Here is a 16,219-nt window from a genome sequence, read left to right as displayed (position 1 = left end):
TGCTGAGGGGATGCTGACACCAGAATGTTGTTATAAAATATCCATTCCAGAAACAGAAACAGCAGCATTCAGCGAAAGAGGAGTTCCAAGTCCTTTCGCTGCTGGAAAGTCCGCAGGGCTCACCCAGATCCTATCAGACAGAACACCCTTTGCACTCCTTAACTGACCACGGCAATTACAGTCTCCAGCCCAGCAGGTTGAATCAAAGTCTAGTTTACTGAAGAAATCCCTTGGGTTTTAAGATTCTGTTAACACATGGTAATAAACATCTAAATAAAAACTGAAAAATGTCGTGTCGTGACATTTATCTTTAGGAAAATAAACATATTCAGTATCATCCACACAACTTGCCATCTGTGCTCTGGATCTCTGCTATCGGAATGAAGTATGTTTTAAAAACTGGATACATAATAGGTTCTAGCAAAAGGCTTAACAAACAAAACTGAGCGATAACTCTGGTAACATGACACTGGAGCCCATCGCTTTATAGAGAAACAAATTCCCGTGGCCCCTATAAGACACTATTATCAAACTACATTTCCAGAGAGCGCTTTCCCAGAGTTAGGATTCTGAATTCGCTTTTCATATAATGACATTGTACATCAATACTACATAGATTTCAACAGAGAAATGACTGCATCCTCTGCTCTATGCTGAGAAGAGGTGTTAATTAGAAAAAGTTAAAAAAGTGGCCCCATGAGAATTACTAGTGGGGAGCAGTAAACAATTCCCGTGAATATCGTGTCCCTTATTTACCAATCAGCTAACAGTGCCCTGAAGTCTTGGGCTTCCTAGGGATGAAGTAGTTACTATTGTTTTTATGACGGACCCCTGGAGCAAAGTAACACAAATGTCCCCTTGTGGAAGCATCAGCTCTAGGTGAAAGCAACTCTGAGACCTGACCAGCACTGCTGGGATGTCATAGTCACCCAACACAAGTACCCGACATGACACCTTTCTAGGGAAGCATAACTTTGAGAGCAGAATCATTTTCAAGCATTTCATCGGCATCATTTGATAATTTAATATGAGGGAAAAAAAGCAGTAAGTCCAAACTGGCCTTGGGTAACATCTCATCAAGTAGCACACAGAATCTGTACTGTAATTGAAAGGGTTTAATTGTAGGTCACGGCTGTGTCAACGCTGTTCAGCTCATGCCTTGAAATCACCTGCACAGCCACGTTAAACTCAGCACCTCCAGACTCTCAGCTTGTAACAGAAGTGCCAAGCTCTCTACCTCGAAACAGGATAGAGGAGGATGCGGGCAAATAGCCTTTGAATGTGTATCACTCACAATGTCAAGAAGGTGAAAAAAAGTCAGGTTTCTTTTTGAAAATAATTGTCTAAAATCAAACTAAAATATGAAAAATTAACATAATTTGCAAGAATATAGGTCAAAATGTTCAATAGGACTCAAGTTCACAAAAAACCAAATGTCAAGTAAACAGATGAATTTAAAGATTATAAAACAATGGCTATTAAGAATTAGTTTTCAACTGATCTAAACAGTGTTTGAAAGTTTAAATTAACTCAATACTTTTATCAGAACTTTAGCTAGAAACAGTCTGAAAGTAAAAAAATTATCATTAGACTGTTCTCAAGGATAAGTGCAACCTCTTCATGGTAAAATATCTTCATTTATATTTTGTTACAAAAATATACAAAATACTACTTTTTACCTTTCCTTCACTCAGTATAAACCCTTCTGGTTCAGTGACATCAGCCAAGCTGTCACTAAATTCAAATCATGTCCGCATTATATCTTCTACAGTCACACTGGGTTTTAAGGCTCAGCATACAATTTATCTTCCAAACATACAATTATCATAACTGGTTTTATGTAAGGATAACAGGATAAGAGTCTTTAAAAAAATATACAAGTGGGATAACCATTTGTTGTATGTCATTTTATCCCATTGTCCCCAATTACTAAAACAAGACAAAATTGTAAAAACAATCCTCTACTTGTAATTCTAGGTAGCACAGGATAAAAAATGTTTGCATATTTTGGCCAGGCATGGTGGCTCACGCCTGTAATCCCAGCACTTAGGGAGGCCGAGGCAGGTGGATCACTTGAGGTCAGAAGTTCGAGACCAGCCTGGCCAACATGGTGAAACCCCATCTCTACAAAAATACAAAAAAATTAGCTGGTCATGGTGGTGCATGCCTGTAATCCCAGTTACTCGGGAGGCTGAGACAGGAGAATCACTTGAATCCAGGAGGCGGAAGTTGCAATGAGACACGATCGTGCCATTGCACTCCAGCCTACGTGACAGAGCGAGACTTCATCTCAAAAAAAAAAAAAAGTACATATTTTTAAATCCAGCAGAATAAATGTGAATGTTTTGATTACCCATCATTAAATTTTTTAAAAAACTATCCCTACTTCAGCTGTTGGAAAATATTATCCGGCAACTTCAGGTGACAGATTAATTCTGTTGTTTGTTTTAAATAAAGTTTAAAGGAAATAAGTATCTAATACCATTTTCAATTAGCCATGCAAAATTGGCTTCTCTCCCCCAATCCTGTATTTGAAAAAATAACTTTAACATAACGTTTGGCATTAACTTATATTTGCTCATCATAAAAAACCAAAAGAAATTTTTATGTCTCAAATTGGTAAACTTTACAAAATATTTAACTTATGAGGAAGAGGTATATCTTACAGAATTATTTGGCTATGTCATAAGGCAGTAATGAAGATGGAATTTTTCCTATCATAAATCTGACATAAGTGAAAGTCTACAACATGGTCATTCTCCATAAATCTGAAAGCTTGTTGGTTACAGCAATATGATCATGCCACACTGTCGTCGTTACTGAACTTTGATGAAAGTAGACTGAATGAGAAAGGAACAAATTTGGTCCCTGCACCAACGTAGAATTTGTTCTGAAATTCTACCCTAAAAAAAAAAAAAAAAGCCATGTATTAATGGAAGATTATGAAATCACATTCCTTAAAACAACATAAGTTAAAAAAAAAAATTCCTGTGCTGAAATTGCTTCATTCCAAAATATGTTCTTGGCACATATATTTTTACTTAGCTAAACACCACCCCGCACCCCCAACCCCGTGCTGGCTTTCCCAGTGTGAACAGAAACTCTGACACATCCGCTGTCTCTCACTGCCCAACACACAAAAGCACGTGCACAAGTAACAAGACCCTCTCCTGCCACTTGGGTCACTGGAGGCACAGAGCAGTAACCTGAGCTACATCATAGAACATTGAGAAATGCATAAGAAGGATTTATCTTGCAATAACATAGAGCAACCTGTCAGACCCAAAGTGAATTAGGAGTATGAAACATACGTTAGTATTCTGCAAACTTAAACTTGCTTTTACTTGTCAGTGATAATAGTTCAGAAACAAAATTCCTTTTTTTTTTTTTGACACAGTTTCACTCTTGTCCCCCAGGCTGGAGTACAATGGCATGATCTCGGCTCACTGCAACCTCTGCCTGCTGGGTACAAGCAATTCTCCTGCCTCAGTCTCCCAAGAAGCTGGTATTATAGGCGCACGACACCACACCCAGCTAATTTTTGTATTATTAGTAGAGACAGGGTTTCATCATGTTGTCCAGGCTGGTCTTGAGCTCCTGACCTCACGTGATCCACCTGCCTTGGCCTCCCAAAGTGCCAGGATTACCGGCATGAGCCACCGCACCCAGCCCAAAATACAATTTTAACTCAGAGGATATGAACACAGATCCCAAGGGAAGGGAAGAACTGGCCTAAATTCAGCATTAGATTTTGCAGGGGCTGTGTATATTTGGTTGGGTGGGGCAGTGGGGGGGGGCGGGTATGTTTTTTAAATAATAGCTCCAAGGCTAGGTTTCAAACTCACCAGTGGAGGCGTATGGTGTGAAGAAACGCAGAAAGCCCTTCCATGATCAGAAGGATGAAAATTGTCAAAACTGCAAAGAGCGCAATAACCGGGAGCAGTAGCAAGACGCCATAGGTGGTGTCAACGCGGAGGCCCACGCGCATCAGCATGGCCCACAGGACATCAGACAACTCTGCAAAGGAGTGCAGCCTGCACAGGTCACGCTCGCTTACGTACAGTGGGTTCCTCTGTGAGCTACCTGGACTGAGTTTCCCCCTGACAGCTCTGAACTATTACCCCATAAAATAATAGACACTCATGTAACACAGACCCAACTGTTTCTCATGTGAAAGCCAGTCTGCTCCAAGACGGTCTCAAACACTAAGGAAGACCTGGTGCTCCAAAAATATCAGAGGCCATCTCCCAAAGGGAGGTCTTGCCCCAGACTAGGTTTGGGTTGTGACCTCCCAAAGCAGCACTGGACCAGGCAGCCAGAAACAGGCTCCCAGCCTGGTTCTGCCACTGAGGGACCAACTGGATGACCGTGAGTAAAGCACCGACACTCAGTGGCTTCAGTCACCACCTCTGCAAAATGGAGATGAACGAGACAGGGCCCCTTCAGCCATAAAATTCCAGACCTTTGGCTATGCTTATAAAAACATAAGCATTTTTTTTAACTAAAAAAAAAAAAAAAAGACACCCTCTTGTCCGGTGGTTTCCACCAGCACAGGCAGTGCTTGCTTTGCACAGTAAAGACCTTGCAATCAAAACCATCCGAAGCATCCCTATTAATCCATGGGAAAAATGGTTTGTTCTGTGGCCTTTAAAATTGTTGTTAAAACATTAAAAACTCTCTTATTGTTGGCTATATTGTTGGCCAACAATAAGAGAGTTGTTTTTTGGTTGTTTTTTTTTTTTTTGAGACAGAGTCTCACTCTGTCGCCCAGGCTGGAGTGCAGTGGCATGATCTCAGCTCACTGCAAGCTCTGTCTCCCGGGTTCACGCCATTCTCCTGCCTCAGCCTCCTGAGTAGCTGGGACTACAGGCGTCCACCACCACGCCCGGCTAATTTTTTGTATTTTTAGTAGAGACAGGGTTTCATGTGTTAGCCAGGATGGTCTCGATCTCCTGACCTCATGATCCACCCGCCTAGGCCTCCCAAAGTGCTGGGATTACAGGCGTGAGCCACAGCACCCAGCCAATAAGAGAGTTATTAATGTTTTAACAAAAAATATAGGGAAATGAAAAAATGGTAAATCTATCTTTGAAACATTAGAAGCACTGAGTATTAAAGTCTTTTGTCTGTTATTTAAAAAAAAAAAAAGTTTATTAGGGTAGTTTGAACAGTGCTTGGTTCCTGTTGTGTAAATTGGCAAGCTGGGTGACCTGATCCAGAGCAAGCATCTTTCCTAATACTTGCCAAATTGTCCCTTTTTTTTTTTTTTTTTTTGAGACAGAGTCTCACTCTGTCACCCAGGCTGGAATGCAGTGATGTGATCTCGGCTCACTGCAACCTCCGCCTAAGTTCAATCAATTCTCCTGCCTCAGCCTCCTGAGTAGCTGGGACTACAGGCGCCCGCCACCACGACCAGCAAATTTTTGTATTTTTAGTAGAAATGGGGTTTTGCCATGCAGGTCAGGCTGGTGTCAAACTCCTGACCTCAGGTGATCCACCTGCCTCGGGCCTCCCAAAGTGCTGGGATTACAGGTGTGAGCCACTGTGCCCAGCCTGTCCTATTCTTTTCTACGTCTGAACCCACTTGCAACATTGCACCCTTTGCACAAACCTTCAACGTCCTGAAACATTGCCGAGCACCACTGGTGGGTTATCAGCATCTTCATCACGACACCTGCCGCACGTAGGTTGGTAAATGCACCTGCACCTAACTGCACGGCTAGGTACTGTGGTGACTGAAATGGGAACCATGCTGCTAGAGAACAGGTGTTAACTACACTGTGGAAACTAACGTGTGCATTACTGGAATTGTGCAAAGGGAGGACTCCTGTGATCGAGGCTACCCATGAGTGCTGTGGCAGGACTTGCTTGAAATAAACAGATATTCACGCTTGGTAAGGCAGCAGTGAATAAAATAACTACTAACAGAAACAGTAATGGCAACAGTAGCAAGTGCTTACACCAGAGGCTCCCAAGCCGTCTCAGTTCTCAAAGCCCCTTGTGTCTCAGTGATTTTTTTTTTAAATTGGGCAGGCTCTGAAGCCAGACCAGCCTCAGAGAGACTTCCTCTGTGATTTTTCCACAGTACCCCTCAGCCAAAAGAAATAGCCAAGAGAGCTGTGTATTAAGTAGTGAATAGCGTAAGTTCACGTGGCAGCTGAAATATGGTGCTATGACTATTAGTTACAAAGTTAAAATATCCCACAGTGCCCCCTGAGTCTGCTGGCACTACAGGGCATTGGGAACTGCAGGTCTAAGCAGGAACTTACGTGCGTGAGCCAGGCTAAGCGCCCAGAGCCTCAGGTAGGAGGCGGTGTTGGAGATGCATCCCAGACAGTACTCGATGGAATGGATTACTTGGGTCATTAATATTTCTCCAAAATTAAACTGAAAGAGATCACACAACATATGTTAAGAGTCATGATGTTACATGTGTACTTCTACATGCCAAGTGGGTTCCACTTCAAGGATTACAATGAAAGAGCTGCCGGCCGGATGCTGGTAAGAACACGCTAGAGTGTGAGGAACAGAAACCCAAGACGCACTCTGTTCACCACTCTGCCACTACCCAGCTCCATGACCAGACTTTACCACCCCAAATCCCCACCTTCATCAGCCCCACTCCCACCCCACGCCTCAGACTCCCCTGTGTAAACCAAGAAGGTAGACCAGAGGAACTGCCGTGGCCACAGCTGCTATACTAATGGGATTCCGGGGCAGGTCTCAGTAATTATGAAACATCTACTGATAAGATAGGTATTCACCAACCCTAAGAGTAGACTGCGATTCACTAGATGTGAGCATTCTAAGTAGAGCCAACCAGGGAAAACTATGCAAGGGGCCCCTGACAGGGAAAGGGCTGCAAAGCACCAGGCAAGGTGACTCTCATGCACTTTCCAGCTCTGCTTTTGTTTCTCTATGATCCTAGAACTTAATTATTAATTGTCCCGAATTAAAACACGAAATTAAGTAATAATTACAAAATGTTGATTATAAGACATTTTGTTTGGTCCTCACTAAATGGCCAAAATAAAGTTTCCATGAAAAGAAAGGAGGCCATGCTCTGCTGTCTTCCTGGGACCGCACCTCTGTTCTTTGCGGGGAGCCACTACTTCCCTGTCCAGCCTCGTACCCCCAACCACAGTGGCTCTGAATTATGTTCCCAAAAGTCTTATGCTGAAGCCCTAACCGCAATGTGACTGTATTTGAAGACAGAACCTTTGAGGAGGTAATCAAGGTTGAGTGAGGTCAGGAGGTGGGCCCTGACCCACTGTGACTACTGTCTTCTGGGAAGAGCAGGAGAAACAGGGGTGCAGGCACAGAGGAAAGGCCCTGTGCCGACACAGCAAGCTGAGCAGGGAGACCTCAGGGGAAAGCAGCCTGCCAGCATCTCAGTCCGGGCCTGCCAGCCTCCGGAGCTGTGAGAAACAAGTCTCTTGTTGAAGCCACCCAGTCCGTGGTATTTTGTTATGGCAGCCCCAGCGGACTAAGACAGCAGTCACTGGTCCAGGGGACTGAGAACACAGTCACTGGTAAAGGGGACTAAGGCAGCAGTCACTGGTAAAGGGGACTGACACAGTGGTCACTGGTAACGGAGACTGAGACAGCAGACACCGGTCCAGGGGACTGAGGCAGCAGTCACTGGTAAAGGGGACTGAGGCAGCGGTCACTCGTAAAGGGGACTGAGGCAGCAGTCACTGGTCCAGGGATGGCAGGTATTTGGGGATTCTTTCCTAATAGTAACAAGCTGGTAAGGGCGCTTTGCTCTCTAATGGAAAGACTGAAAAAATTAGCCCAGGGCAACTTGTGACCATGGTTCTAGCATCATGGGGCCAACTGACTTCACAATATAAAGAAAACTTACAAAGAAAAAAAGCCAACCAAGGCCTCTTGGAATTGGAGACCCCAAAACTGTAATTATCCTGAAACCAACTCTACCTCTGTCCTGCCATGAGCCAGTAAAATCCCTTCGCAATCAGAAAAAACTGGGTCTCTATTTCTTGCAACTATGGAAAAGTTCTGACTGACCCAAGAAGCTTCTGAAAGCAATGTTCATGGCACCTTAAGTCACTCCAATCATAACTCTTAATATAACAGCAGAAATCCCACTGGAGAAGTGAAAGGACAAAATGACCTGAACTCATATAATGCCACCAACTCTATCATCAAACAGCATTTGGAAAGCGCTGGTTTCTCATAGTTGTGGAGGCTGGAAGTCCCATTTTCTTAACCATTTTTTAAGATGATTAAATATTATCTTAACATGATTATCTCTATGGAAGCTTGGTTACTTATCTAAGTTTATCAATAGCAGTTGAAAAGATTTACCTCTTCACACACCATTTCTCTACATCCATCTTCCACCTGGTGATTTCCCTCTTCTACATCTTGGCTTCCCAGCAATGAAACTTCTTCCTCACTATCTTTCCTTATAAGTGTGTAGCCACTCTAACAACCAAAAGAGCACAGAGTCAGTGCCTGTAAAACCACAAGGTTGTGACAAAACCAAACTTGTATAGTTTCTTTGTTTCTCTTAATGATTCAGCTCTTTGAGAATAAAAAAGTTCTTTAGGCTAGGCACAGTAGCTCACACCTGTAATCACAGCACTTTGGGAAGCCGAGGCAGGTGAATCACCAGAGGTCAGGAGTTCAAGACCAGCCTGTGCAACATGGCAAAACCCAGTCTTTTACAAAAAATACAAAAATTAGCAGGGCGTGGTGGCGGGCGCCTGTAGTCCCCCTATTTGAGGGCTGAGGCAAGAGAATTGCTTGAACCCGGAAGGCAGAGGTTGCAGTAAGCTGAGATAGTGCCACTGCACTCCAGCCTGGGCAACAGACGAAGACTCCAGCCTCAAAAAAAAAAAAAAAAAAAAAAGAAAGAAAGAAAGAAAGAAAAGAAAAGAAAAAAGAAAATCTTAAAGAAGAAATTAAGAAGAATATGGAAAAAGGCACTTAAATTGTGCCCATCTGAACTGAAGGACTGAGTTAAACCCCTAATAAGCTTGGAGTTCATACCAGCAGGGCGGGTCTCCACAGGCCCTGGACACAGCAGGCTCTTTCAACATCAATGTTTCATTTACTTATTTATTTTGAGACAGAGTCTTGCTCTGTTGCCCAGGCTGGAGTGCAGTGGTGTGATCACAACTCACTGCAACCTCTGCCTCCCAGGCTCAAGCCATCCTTCCACCTCAGCCTCCCGAGTACCTGGGACTAAAGGTGCACACCACCACACCGGCTTATTTTTGTATTCTTGGTAGAGACAGGGTTTCGCCATGTTGCCCAGGCTGGTCTCAAACTCCTGGGCTCAAGTGATCTGCCCGCTTTGGCCTCCCAAAGTGCTGGGATTATAGGTGTGAGCCACCACACCCAGCCAACATCAATGTTTTAAACAAAGGGAGCTTTGGCTTTTAAATCAAGAGACAGGGACCCTCCAGGAGGTGTTTTCTACACCAATCCTTGTATAACCGAAAGCAAGCTTTGCTCACAGTTGTAAATGCATCCAAACCCGCACTTACCCGGTTCACCCCGAAGCAACTACGCCCATTGTGAAGCCACAACAAAAACAGTGGCTTTCCCAAGAAGAGGACGGGGACAGACAATGCTGTGACAACCAGCAGCACCCTCTGGACATACTCCTGTTAGTGCAGAAGGTGAGAAACCCGATTAAAACGTGAAGGCCTGCCTGCAGAGTCAGCAGCACACGATGAAATCAGGAAAGATCGAACAATGTCTCCACGCGAGGAACATTCAATAAATGCCAGCCAGCTACACTTGCCAGCGGGTTTTCTTTTCCTAAACTCATAGCTGAATTCTAGAACTGATGAATAACATTAATGACCCTGTGGTAAAGTATTATTTTGTTTTAGACCAGCAAGGAAACTTTACAAAAATTCTAAAGAGAGTCAAACTCCAACTAATCATTTTCTGTAAACACTGTAAATGAGAAAGTAGAAGCACAAACAGAATATTTTGTATATCTTGGTTCTGTTTTCCTGTTATTTGATGATTATAAAGACTGAGGACTATGAGTGTGAAGCAAGTGGATTTACCTCTACACACAGAAAATCGTGGAAGAGAATTCAGAACAAAACCAAAAACACTTCCTTAGAAAAATGAAGATTTATAGTTACTTAAAGCTAAATCAAAAGCAAAATCCACTCAGGCTTACACAGCCACGGCAGTCTGCATGGCTTCCCAGGGTTTGGACGGGACACTGTGCTGTCCAAGCTTATCACTCTCTATGGTCCCCCCTCACCAAAAACAGGTTCCTAGAGCTCTGTGTGCTACTCAGGCACAAAGCTGTATTATCTACACACCATCAACACGATGAACCTCTTGAAATGCCGAGAAAGGTGGCGGCCACAGGCAGAGCCACATCAGAAGTCCTGGGCTGGAGCCAGGCTGACCAAGGTTAACAGCCTGGCCCTACAGACCACTGAGTGACCAGGACTGCCCTGAGCCACCAGTTATCACCAGTAACAGGGGATGACACACCTACCTCCTGGGGCTGTTGTGAGAATTAAGAAACACTAAGTAAGGAAAGCACACTCTCAGGTATGCGGCAGGTACTAAAGAAAGGTAGCTGCCCTTCCTTGATCTTTCTGTCCATAGCACCTGTGCCCACTGAACGCCCCTGCATTTATCTGTGGTATCTATGCCATTGTACAAAGCTTCAATAAAATAATGATAAAATACAATTCTTAAAAATCATAAACAAGAGAAACCAAAAAAAAAACAGAAACAAAAAGTTCAAAAAGAACGCAAATATGCATCTCGTCAACGAGGCCAAAGTTCCATTAAGTTGAGCTTCAAATCCGACTTAAAACTTTCCAGCACCCAACAGAATGTGAAAAACAAAACCAAATGCTCCATTCACAGGTCAACACGATGAAAAACCAAAACACAGCTCAGGAGGAACACAGGCTCTGATACTACCAACTGGGAGGGTTTCCCCAGACGTCCTCACAGACACTTTACAACGTGGTGAGCCATGTCTGGACCAGCATCCGTGGGCAGGAGATGCCGTGGTGCTCACAGCAGAAAGACCCTCAATGTAAGGTGGGTAAGAACTATGGCAAATGCTGACATTTACTGAGTAGCTGGATTGTGCAAGCACGTTCGTACGCACTTTGGACACGTGCGCTATACTATGAACCAGCTCCTGTTTTTAGTCCCATTTTACAAATGAGGAAATGGAGGCAGAGAAAAGTTAGTCATCTGCTCAAAGCTCCATCCTGAGGAAACGGCAGAGCGGGGCCTCCAAGCAGAGCAGTCAGCCCTTAGAGCCCACCGTGACATCACACAAACGCACAGTGAGAGGAAAGCTCATTTTTTGAAAGGGTCCATGTGCTGTGATCCAGGTGGTCCCTTCTAAATGGGGGACTGGGCAGCCCTCAGGATCCCTCTGGTAATGCATTTTCTTCCCACCAGTTTTGTTGGTTTTGGTTTGAGACAGGGTCTTGCTCTGTCACCCAGGCTGGAGTGCAGTGGTGCAGTTATGGCTCACTGCAGCCTGGACCTCCTGCGCTCAAGCGATCCTCCTGCCTCAGCTTCCCAAGTAGCTCGGACTACAGGTGCAGCCACCATGCCTGGCAAATTTTTTATTTTTTGTAGAGATGAGGTCTTGCTGTGTTGCCCAGGCTGGTCTCGAACTCATGGGCTCAAGCAATCCGCCAGCCTTGGCCTCTCAAAGTGCTGGGATTACAGAAATGAGCCACTATGCCCGGCCTCTTCCTACTCGTTTCGATGGCTACTGAGTGGCAGCGAGTTTGGTCATGCTGCCTGCACACAGCAGTCAAGCTGGACTGGCATCCTCCAGTGATGACACACGCAGAGACAGAAGCAGCCTTCCCAGGCTCCTGGGAGTCTGTGGAGATCACCCCAACACTTCTACTGCTCAGAATAAAAGACTATTGGGAATACTTTCATTAAGTTCATGAGGGTGGGAAGATGACTCACCTGCCCTGTGTAAAGGCCACTTGTTTTACTGGCTGGGAATAAAAACATGTTAATAAATTCAATCAGAATGCTGGGAGCAACTCTGGAGGTTTCTGCTGAAAAAACCAGCCACTTGTAGAAAATCATAAATATAAGGTATCCAAAGATACAGAGCATGAAGAGAAGTTCAGGAATGGAAACCAGGTAAATGTTGAACTTCTTCCTGAAGTGCCTAGGAAAGAAAAGGAATCAATCAACCCATGAACAAGATCAGCCTAAGTTAAAAAGAGTAAATTAAACTCTCTGCAACTAAACTATAAAGCGAATTTCAGAATAACATCATTTCTCATATGATGACTCCAGATACATCTGAGTGTCCAGATACATCTACGAGGAAGAGACGTGAGGTCGGCCAAAACTACTACAGTTTTTGCAGTCAAATCTCACTCAAACTTTCTTCCTTAGTTCCCTTATTCAGAAACATTTCCTTCCTTAAAGTAAGGCTACACAATATTAGTGAATCTGGCTCCAAAATACTGTGTCTTACATTGTTACAAGTTTTTCAAGACTCCAGTTATAGTGACTTAAAGCTACGGCATCAAATTATACAAATTATGTTTAGAGATCAGAATGAACAGGTCTAGTTAGAGAAAAATGACACCATCTCTTACTCTTCATATACTAGCTCTAATAAAGTAAAAACAAAAAGATTTTTTATTTGTAAAATAAAAAAGGAATATGACAAGCAACCCTTCTGGAAATCGACATGAATGCACATGTCACATGTCTCCCTCACTTGAATGGAAGCTCCACTGGGGCAATAACTTTTTTCTGCCCTCCTCACTGCTGAACTCCTAGTGCCTAGAACAGCACTTGGCACTACTATGCGCTCGATAAATACATATTTGCTGAATGAATTGCTGAAACCACAGAAAATCTAAATAACTTCAACAGAATCATGTAAATACAACATCATATTGGCTGCCCCTTACCCAATAAATACAGTCACCAACAAGAAGCAAAATTGAAGAAATGCCAAGTTTGGTTTATAAATATTGCTTAAAAAAATCTGTACTTACAAGTGGTTAAATATTCCCAGAATGACTCCAAAAGTCATGTGAATGATTCCTAAAATCACGGACATTTTCATTTTGAAAGAGTTTAGAAAAGTGAGGCGATTTGTGGCCAAGTTCCAAATCTAAAACCAAACCAAACAAGACAAAACAGAATCTTTAACTTCCTTCAACAGGTAACACTCAAGAAAGTTCCTGTCTTAACTTGAAAGGTGGCTCTAAGTTTAAGAAGGAAACAATATTCAGGCTTTTCTTTTTATGCTTTCAATCTGAGAACCATTGATTTCCTTAAACCACGGCCACAGACAGTTACAAAAGAATTTTATCGGTGTTAACGTCAAAGGATGCCAGATGGAACCACATAGGGTTTAGGGAGATGTGCCTAGGAAGTCTTGACAAAAGGCAAGGCAAGGGAGAGTCACACACAGCTCAGAGACTGGAAGGGTCAGGATGCTCTCAAGGTCCTGCATTATGTCCCCTCTACCTGGGCAGGAGACATACATGTGTTATCACACATTTACATACATGTGCTATACATGCTCCTGTATGTCTATTTTGTCATAAAGTTTAGCTGTGAATACAATGAAATCAGAAATGCTGCAAGTGGCCAACCCAAGATGTGCCAAGAGGGACTCCAGACCATGGCTGACCTCCCCACGGTGCCCCGGCCGGTCTGAGTCCCCATAACTTCCCCACTCATTGACTGCTTCTCTTACTGTCTGAAAATTAATTCCTACAGCCTGCCCTTCAGGTGGGTTAGGAAAAGGGAAACAGGGTCTATTAAGAGAATTTTTTTTTTTTTTTGAGGAGTCTCACTCTGTTACCCAGGCTGGAGTGCAGTGGCGCAATCTTGGCTCACTGCAACCTCCACCTCCTGGGTTCAAGCGATTCTCCTGCCTCAGCCTCCTGAGTAGCTGGACCAGCACGCCTGGCTGATTTTTGTATTTTTAGTAGAGACAGGGTTTCGCCATGTTGGCCAAACTGGTCTCACACTCCTGACCTCAGGTGATCCGCCTGCCTCGGCCTCCCAAAGTGCTGAGATTATAGGTGTGAGCCACCGCGCCCAACCTTTTTTTTTTTTTTTTTTTTTTTTTTAAGATAAGGGGTCTCACTGCTGCCCAGGGGCTAGAGTACAGTGGAGCAATCAGGGCTCACTGTAGCCTTGACCTGGCTCAAGCAATCTTCCCACCTCAGCCTTCCGAGAAGCTGGGACCACAGGCACGCACCACCACTCCCGGCTAATTTTAAAATTTCTAGCCTCCCAGTTCCTAGCCCTGAACTATCTCATTTTGCCCTTGCAAAAATAAGATTTTAGAATGAGGTATTCAGGGCTGAGAAGTTGGAGGCCAGTCAACTTCGCTGATATAGTTATATTATACATACTTTTATATATTATTTTAAAATACGTATTTTATATGTATAACGTACACACATTGGTTTACTTTTGAACCAAATTAATGTAATGCCTAGTTTAAAATTAAGTTAAAACAGAAAGAAGACAAAACCATACCCCAATTTTCCCCTATGCCTCCCAAAAAAAAAAACTCACTCAAACTTTCTTCCTTGGGTCCCTTATTCAGAAATATTTCTTTCCTTAACACAAAGCTACAAGTTATTACTGAATTTGGCTCCAAAATGCTGTATCTTAAAGAAATTGTTGTAGCGATGTTTCCAAGTTTTCAATTACATTAAGACTTAATGCTACAACATGAAATTATACCAATCATGATTAGAGATAAGAATAAACAGAACACACTAAGAGATACTTCCTCCTTGGAGAGCCCAGGTTAAGGAATGCTAGACTTTTTTTGCTCAGTTTAATGACTGTACACAATTACATCCACAAACCAACTTTGAGATGGTTTCTCAGTCATTCTTTTGATTCTCCAGAAAGACTCCTGACAGCTCAGGAAAACCCCACCCAGCCCTGCGGTCCAGTGCCTCAGCCACCGCCTGCTGAGCCCTTGAAGGGGTTGGGGGTCCTGGCACCCTAGGGCTACTTCTCCATTTTCTTTTTTTTTTTTTTGAGACAGAGTCTCTTGCTCTGTCGCCCAGGCTAGAGTGCAGTGGCGCCATCTGGGCTCACTGCAAGCTTCACCTCCTGGGTTCACGCCATTCTCCTGCCTCAGCCTCCTGAGTAGCTGGGACTACAGGTGCCCGCCACCACACCCAGCTAATTTTTTGTATTTTTAGTAGAGATGGGGTTTCACCGTGTTAGCCAGGATGGTCTCAATCTCCTGACCTCGTGATCCACCCGCCTCGGCCTCCCAAAGTGCTGGAATTACAGGCGTGAGTACTTCCCCATTTTCTTTCTATTAATGCTTTTCCCATTCCAAACAACTACCCCAATAAGCACCATAATAACCTCACGCTTCCTTTCAGCTCTAACACTCCATACCATTTCTTTCGAGATCAAGGGTTTTTAAAAGTTCACATATACGAGGAAGAAATGTAGGAAATGGCACACATTTCGGGGCTACTGAAGTGCCATTTTTAGCCAGAGGAAAATAGGTAGGACACGTGACAGAACGCAGCCCTGGCTCTCTGAGGACTTCCTCTGACCTCACCTTCCCAAACGGAGGGCCCCCCAGCTCCTGGCCTCCCCTCCCAGTGTCCGGGACTGGGATGCACAGGGGCTAATGAGCACCTCCCGCTCAGGGCAGCATGAACCCTGCTCAACAGTCTAGAGAAATTCGTGGCGCCCGAAGCTAGGTGGCGCCACAGAGCATCCAGAGACAACGACAGAGCGTGGTGCACTCACAGGATCAATGCCAAGGGGATAAGGGCCTCGGAACACTCCAGGAACGCTTGGATCCAGCTGCAAAATGCTGTTGTGCCTGACGACACTGTCGCTGTAACAAAAAGCAGAGTGAGGAGGCTGACCTGGGAGGAGGAAGGTCTAGGAAACATGCTTTCCACCCTGAGCATCACCAGCTATGGGACACTTACTTCCAAAGCACCATCTTCTTATGCTCTGCGGGTGGGTGGCTGGAGCTGTACATGGCCGACACGTTCCACCCAGAGCCGAACAGGTTGACTGACTTTGAAAAGCAGTCGTTGTAGATGAGGCCAGTGTACACTGAGAACAGCCCCATCAGCAGGAGGATGTACCGGCCATTAAAAAACATCCTCATGATCTGTGAAGGGCAAGGCGGGGGCAGAATATGGTTACTGGAGGGTGTCCATGTGACAGCTGTCGGTGTGGGCAC

The 16,219-nt window shown here is 44.2% G+C and overlaps 1 protein-coding gene across 4 annotated transcripts in view; it reads right to left on the bottom strand.

The window, feature by feature from the left end:
* Nucleotides 1–197: 197 nt before the first annotated feature.
* ATP6V0A2 (ATPase H+ transporting V0 subunit a2) overlaps nt 198–16,219 on the bottom strand; it is a 47,837-nt gene continuing 31,815 nt past the window's right edge. The window contains exons 12-20 of one of the 4 annotated variants that reach the window (XM_004054106.5): nt 15,960–16,147; nt 15,772–15,862; nt 13,017–13,135; nt 11,959–12,169; nt 9,516–9,635; nt 8,329–8,448; nt 6,270–6,387; nt 3,846–4,017; nt 198–2,903 (exon numbers count right to left, since the gene is read on the bottom strand). In XM_004054106.5, coding sequence (XP_004054154.1) covers nt 2,798–2,903; nt 3,846–4,017; nt 6,270–6,387; nt 8,329–8,448; nt 9,516–9,635; nt 11,959–12,169; nt 13,017–13,135; nt 15,772–15,862; nt 15,960–16,147 — 1,245 coding nt within the window. In that variant the 3' untranslated portion in view covers nt 198–2,797. The remainder of the gene's footprint in view (nt 2,904–3,845; nt 4,018–6,269; nt 6,388–8,328; nt 8,449–9,515; nt 9,636–11,958; nt 12,170–13,016; nt 13,136–15,771; nt 15,863–15,959; nt 16,148–16,219) is intronic. The other 3 variants (XM_019038444.3, XM_055358372.2, XM_063694471.1) reach the window with 3 other exon arrangements.

This window comes from Gorilla gorilla, chromosome 10 (genome assembly GCF_029281585.2).
Source record: "Gorilla gorilla gorilla isolate KB3781 chromosome 10, NHGRI_mGorGor1-v2.1_pri, whole genome shotgun sequence".
NCBI classification, from domain to species: domain Eukaryota; kingdom Metazoa; phylum Chordata; class Mammalia; order Primates; family Hominidae; genus Gorilla; species Gorilla gorilla.
The sequence above is the reverse complement of the archived record's forward strand: the minus strand, read 5'-3'. Positions and strand labels throughout refer to the sequence as shown.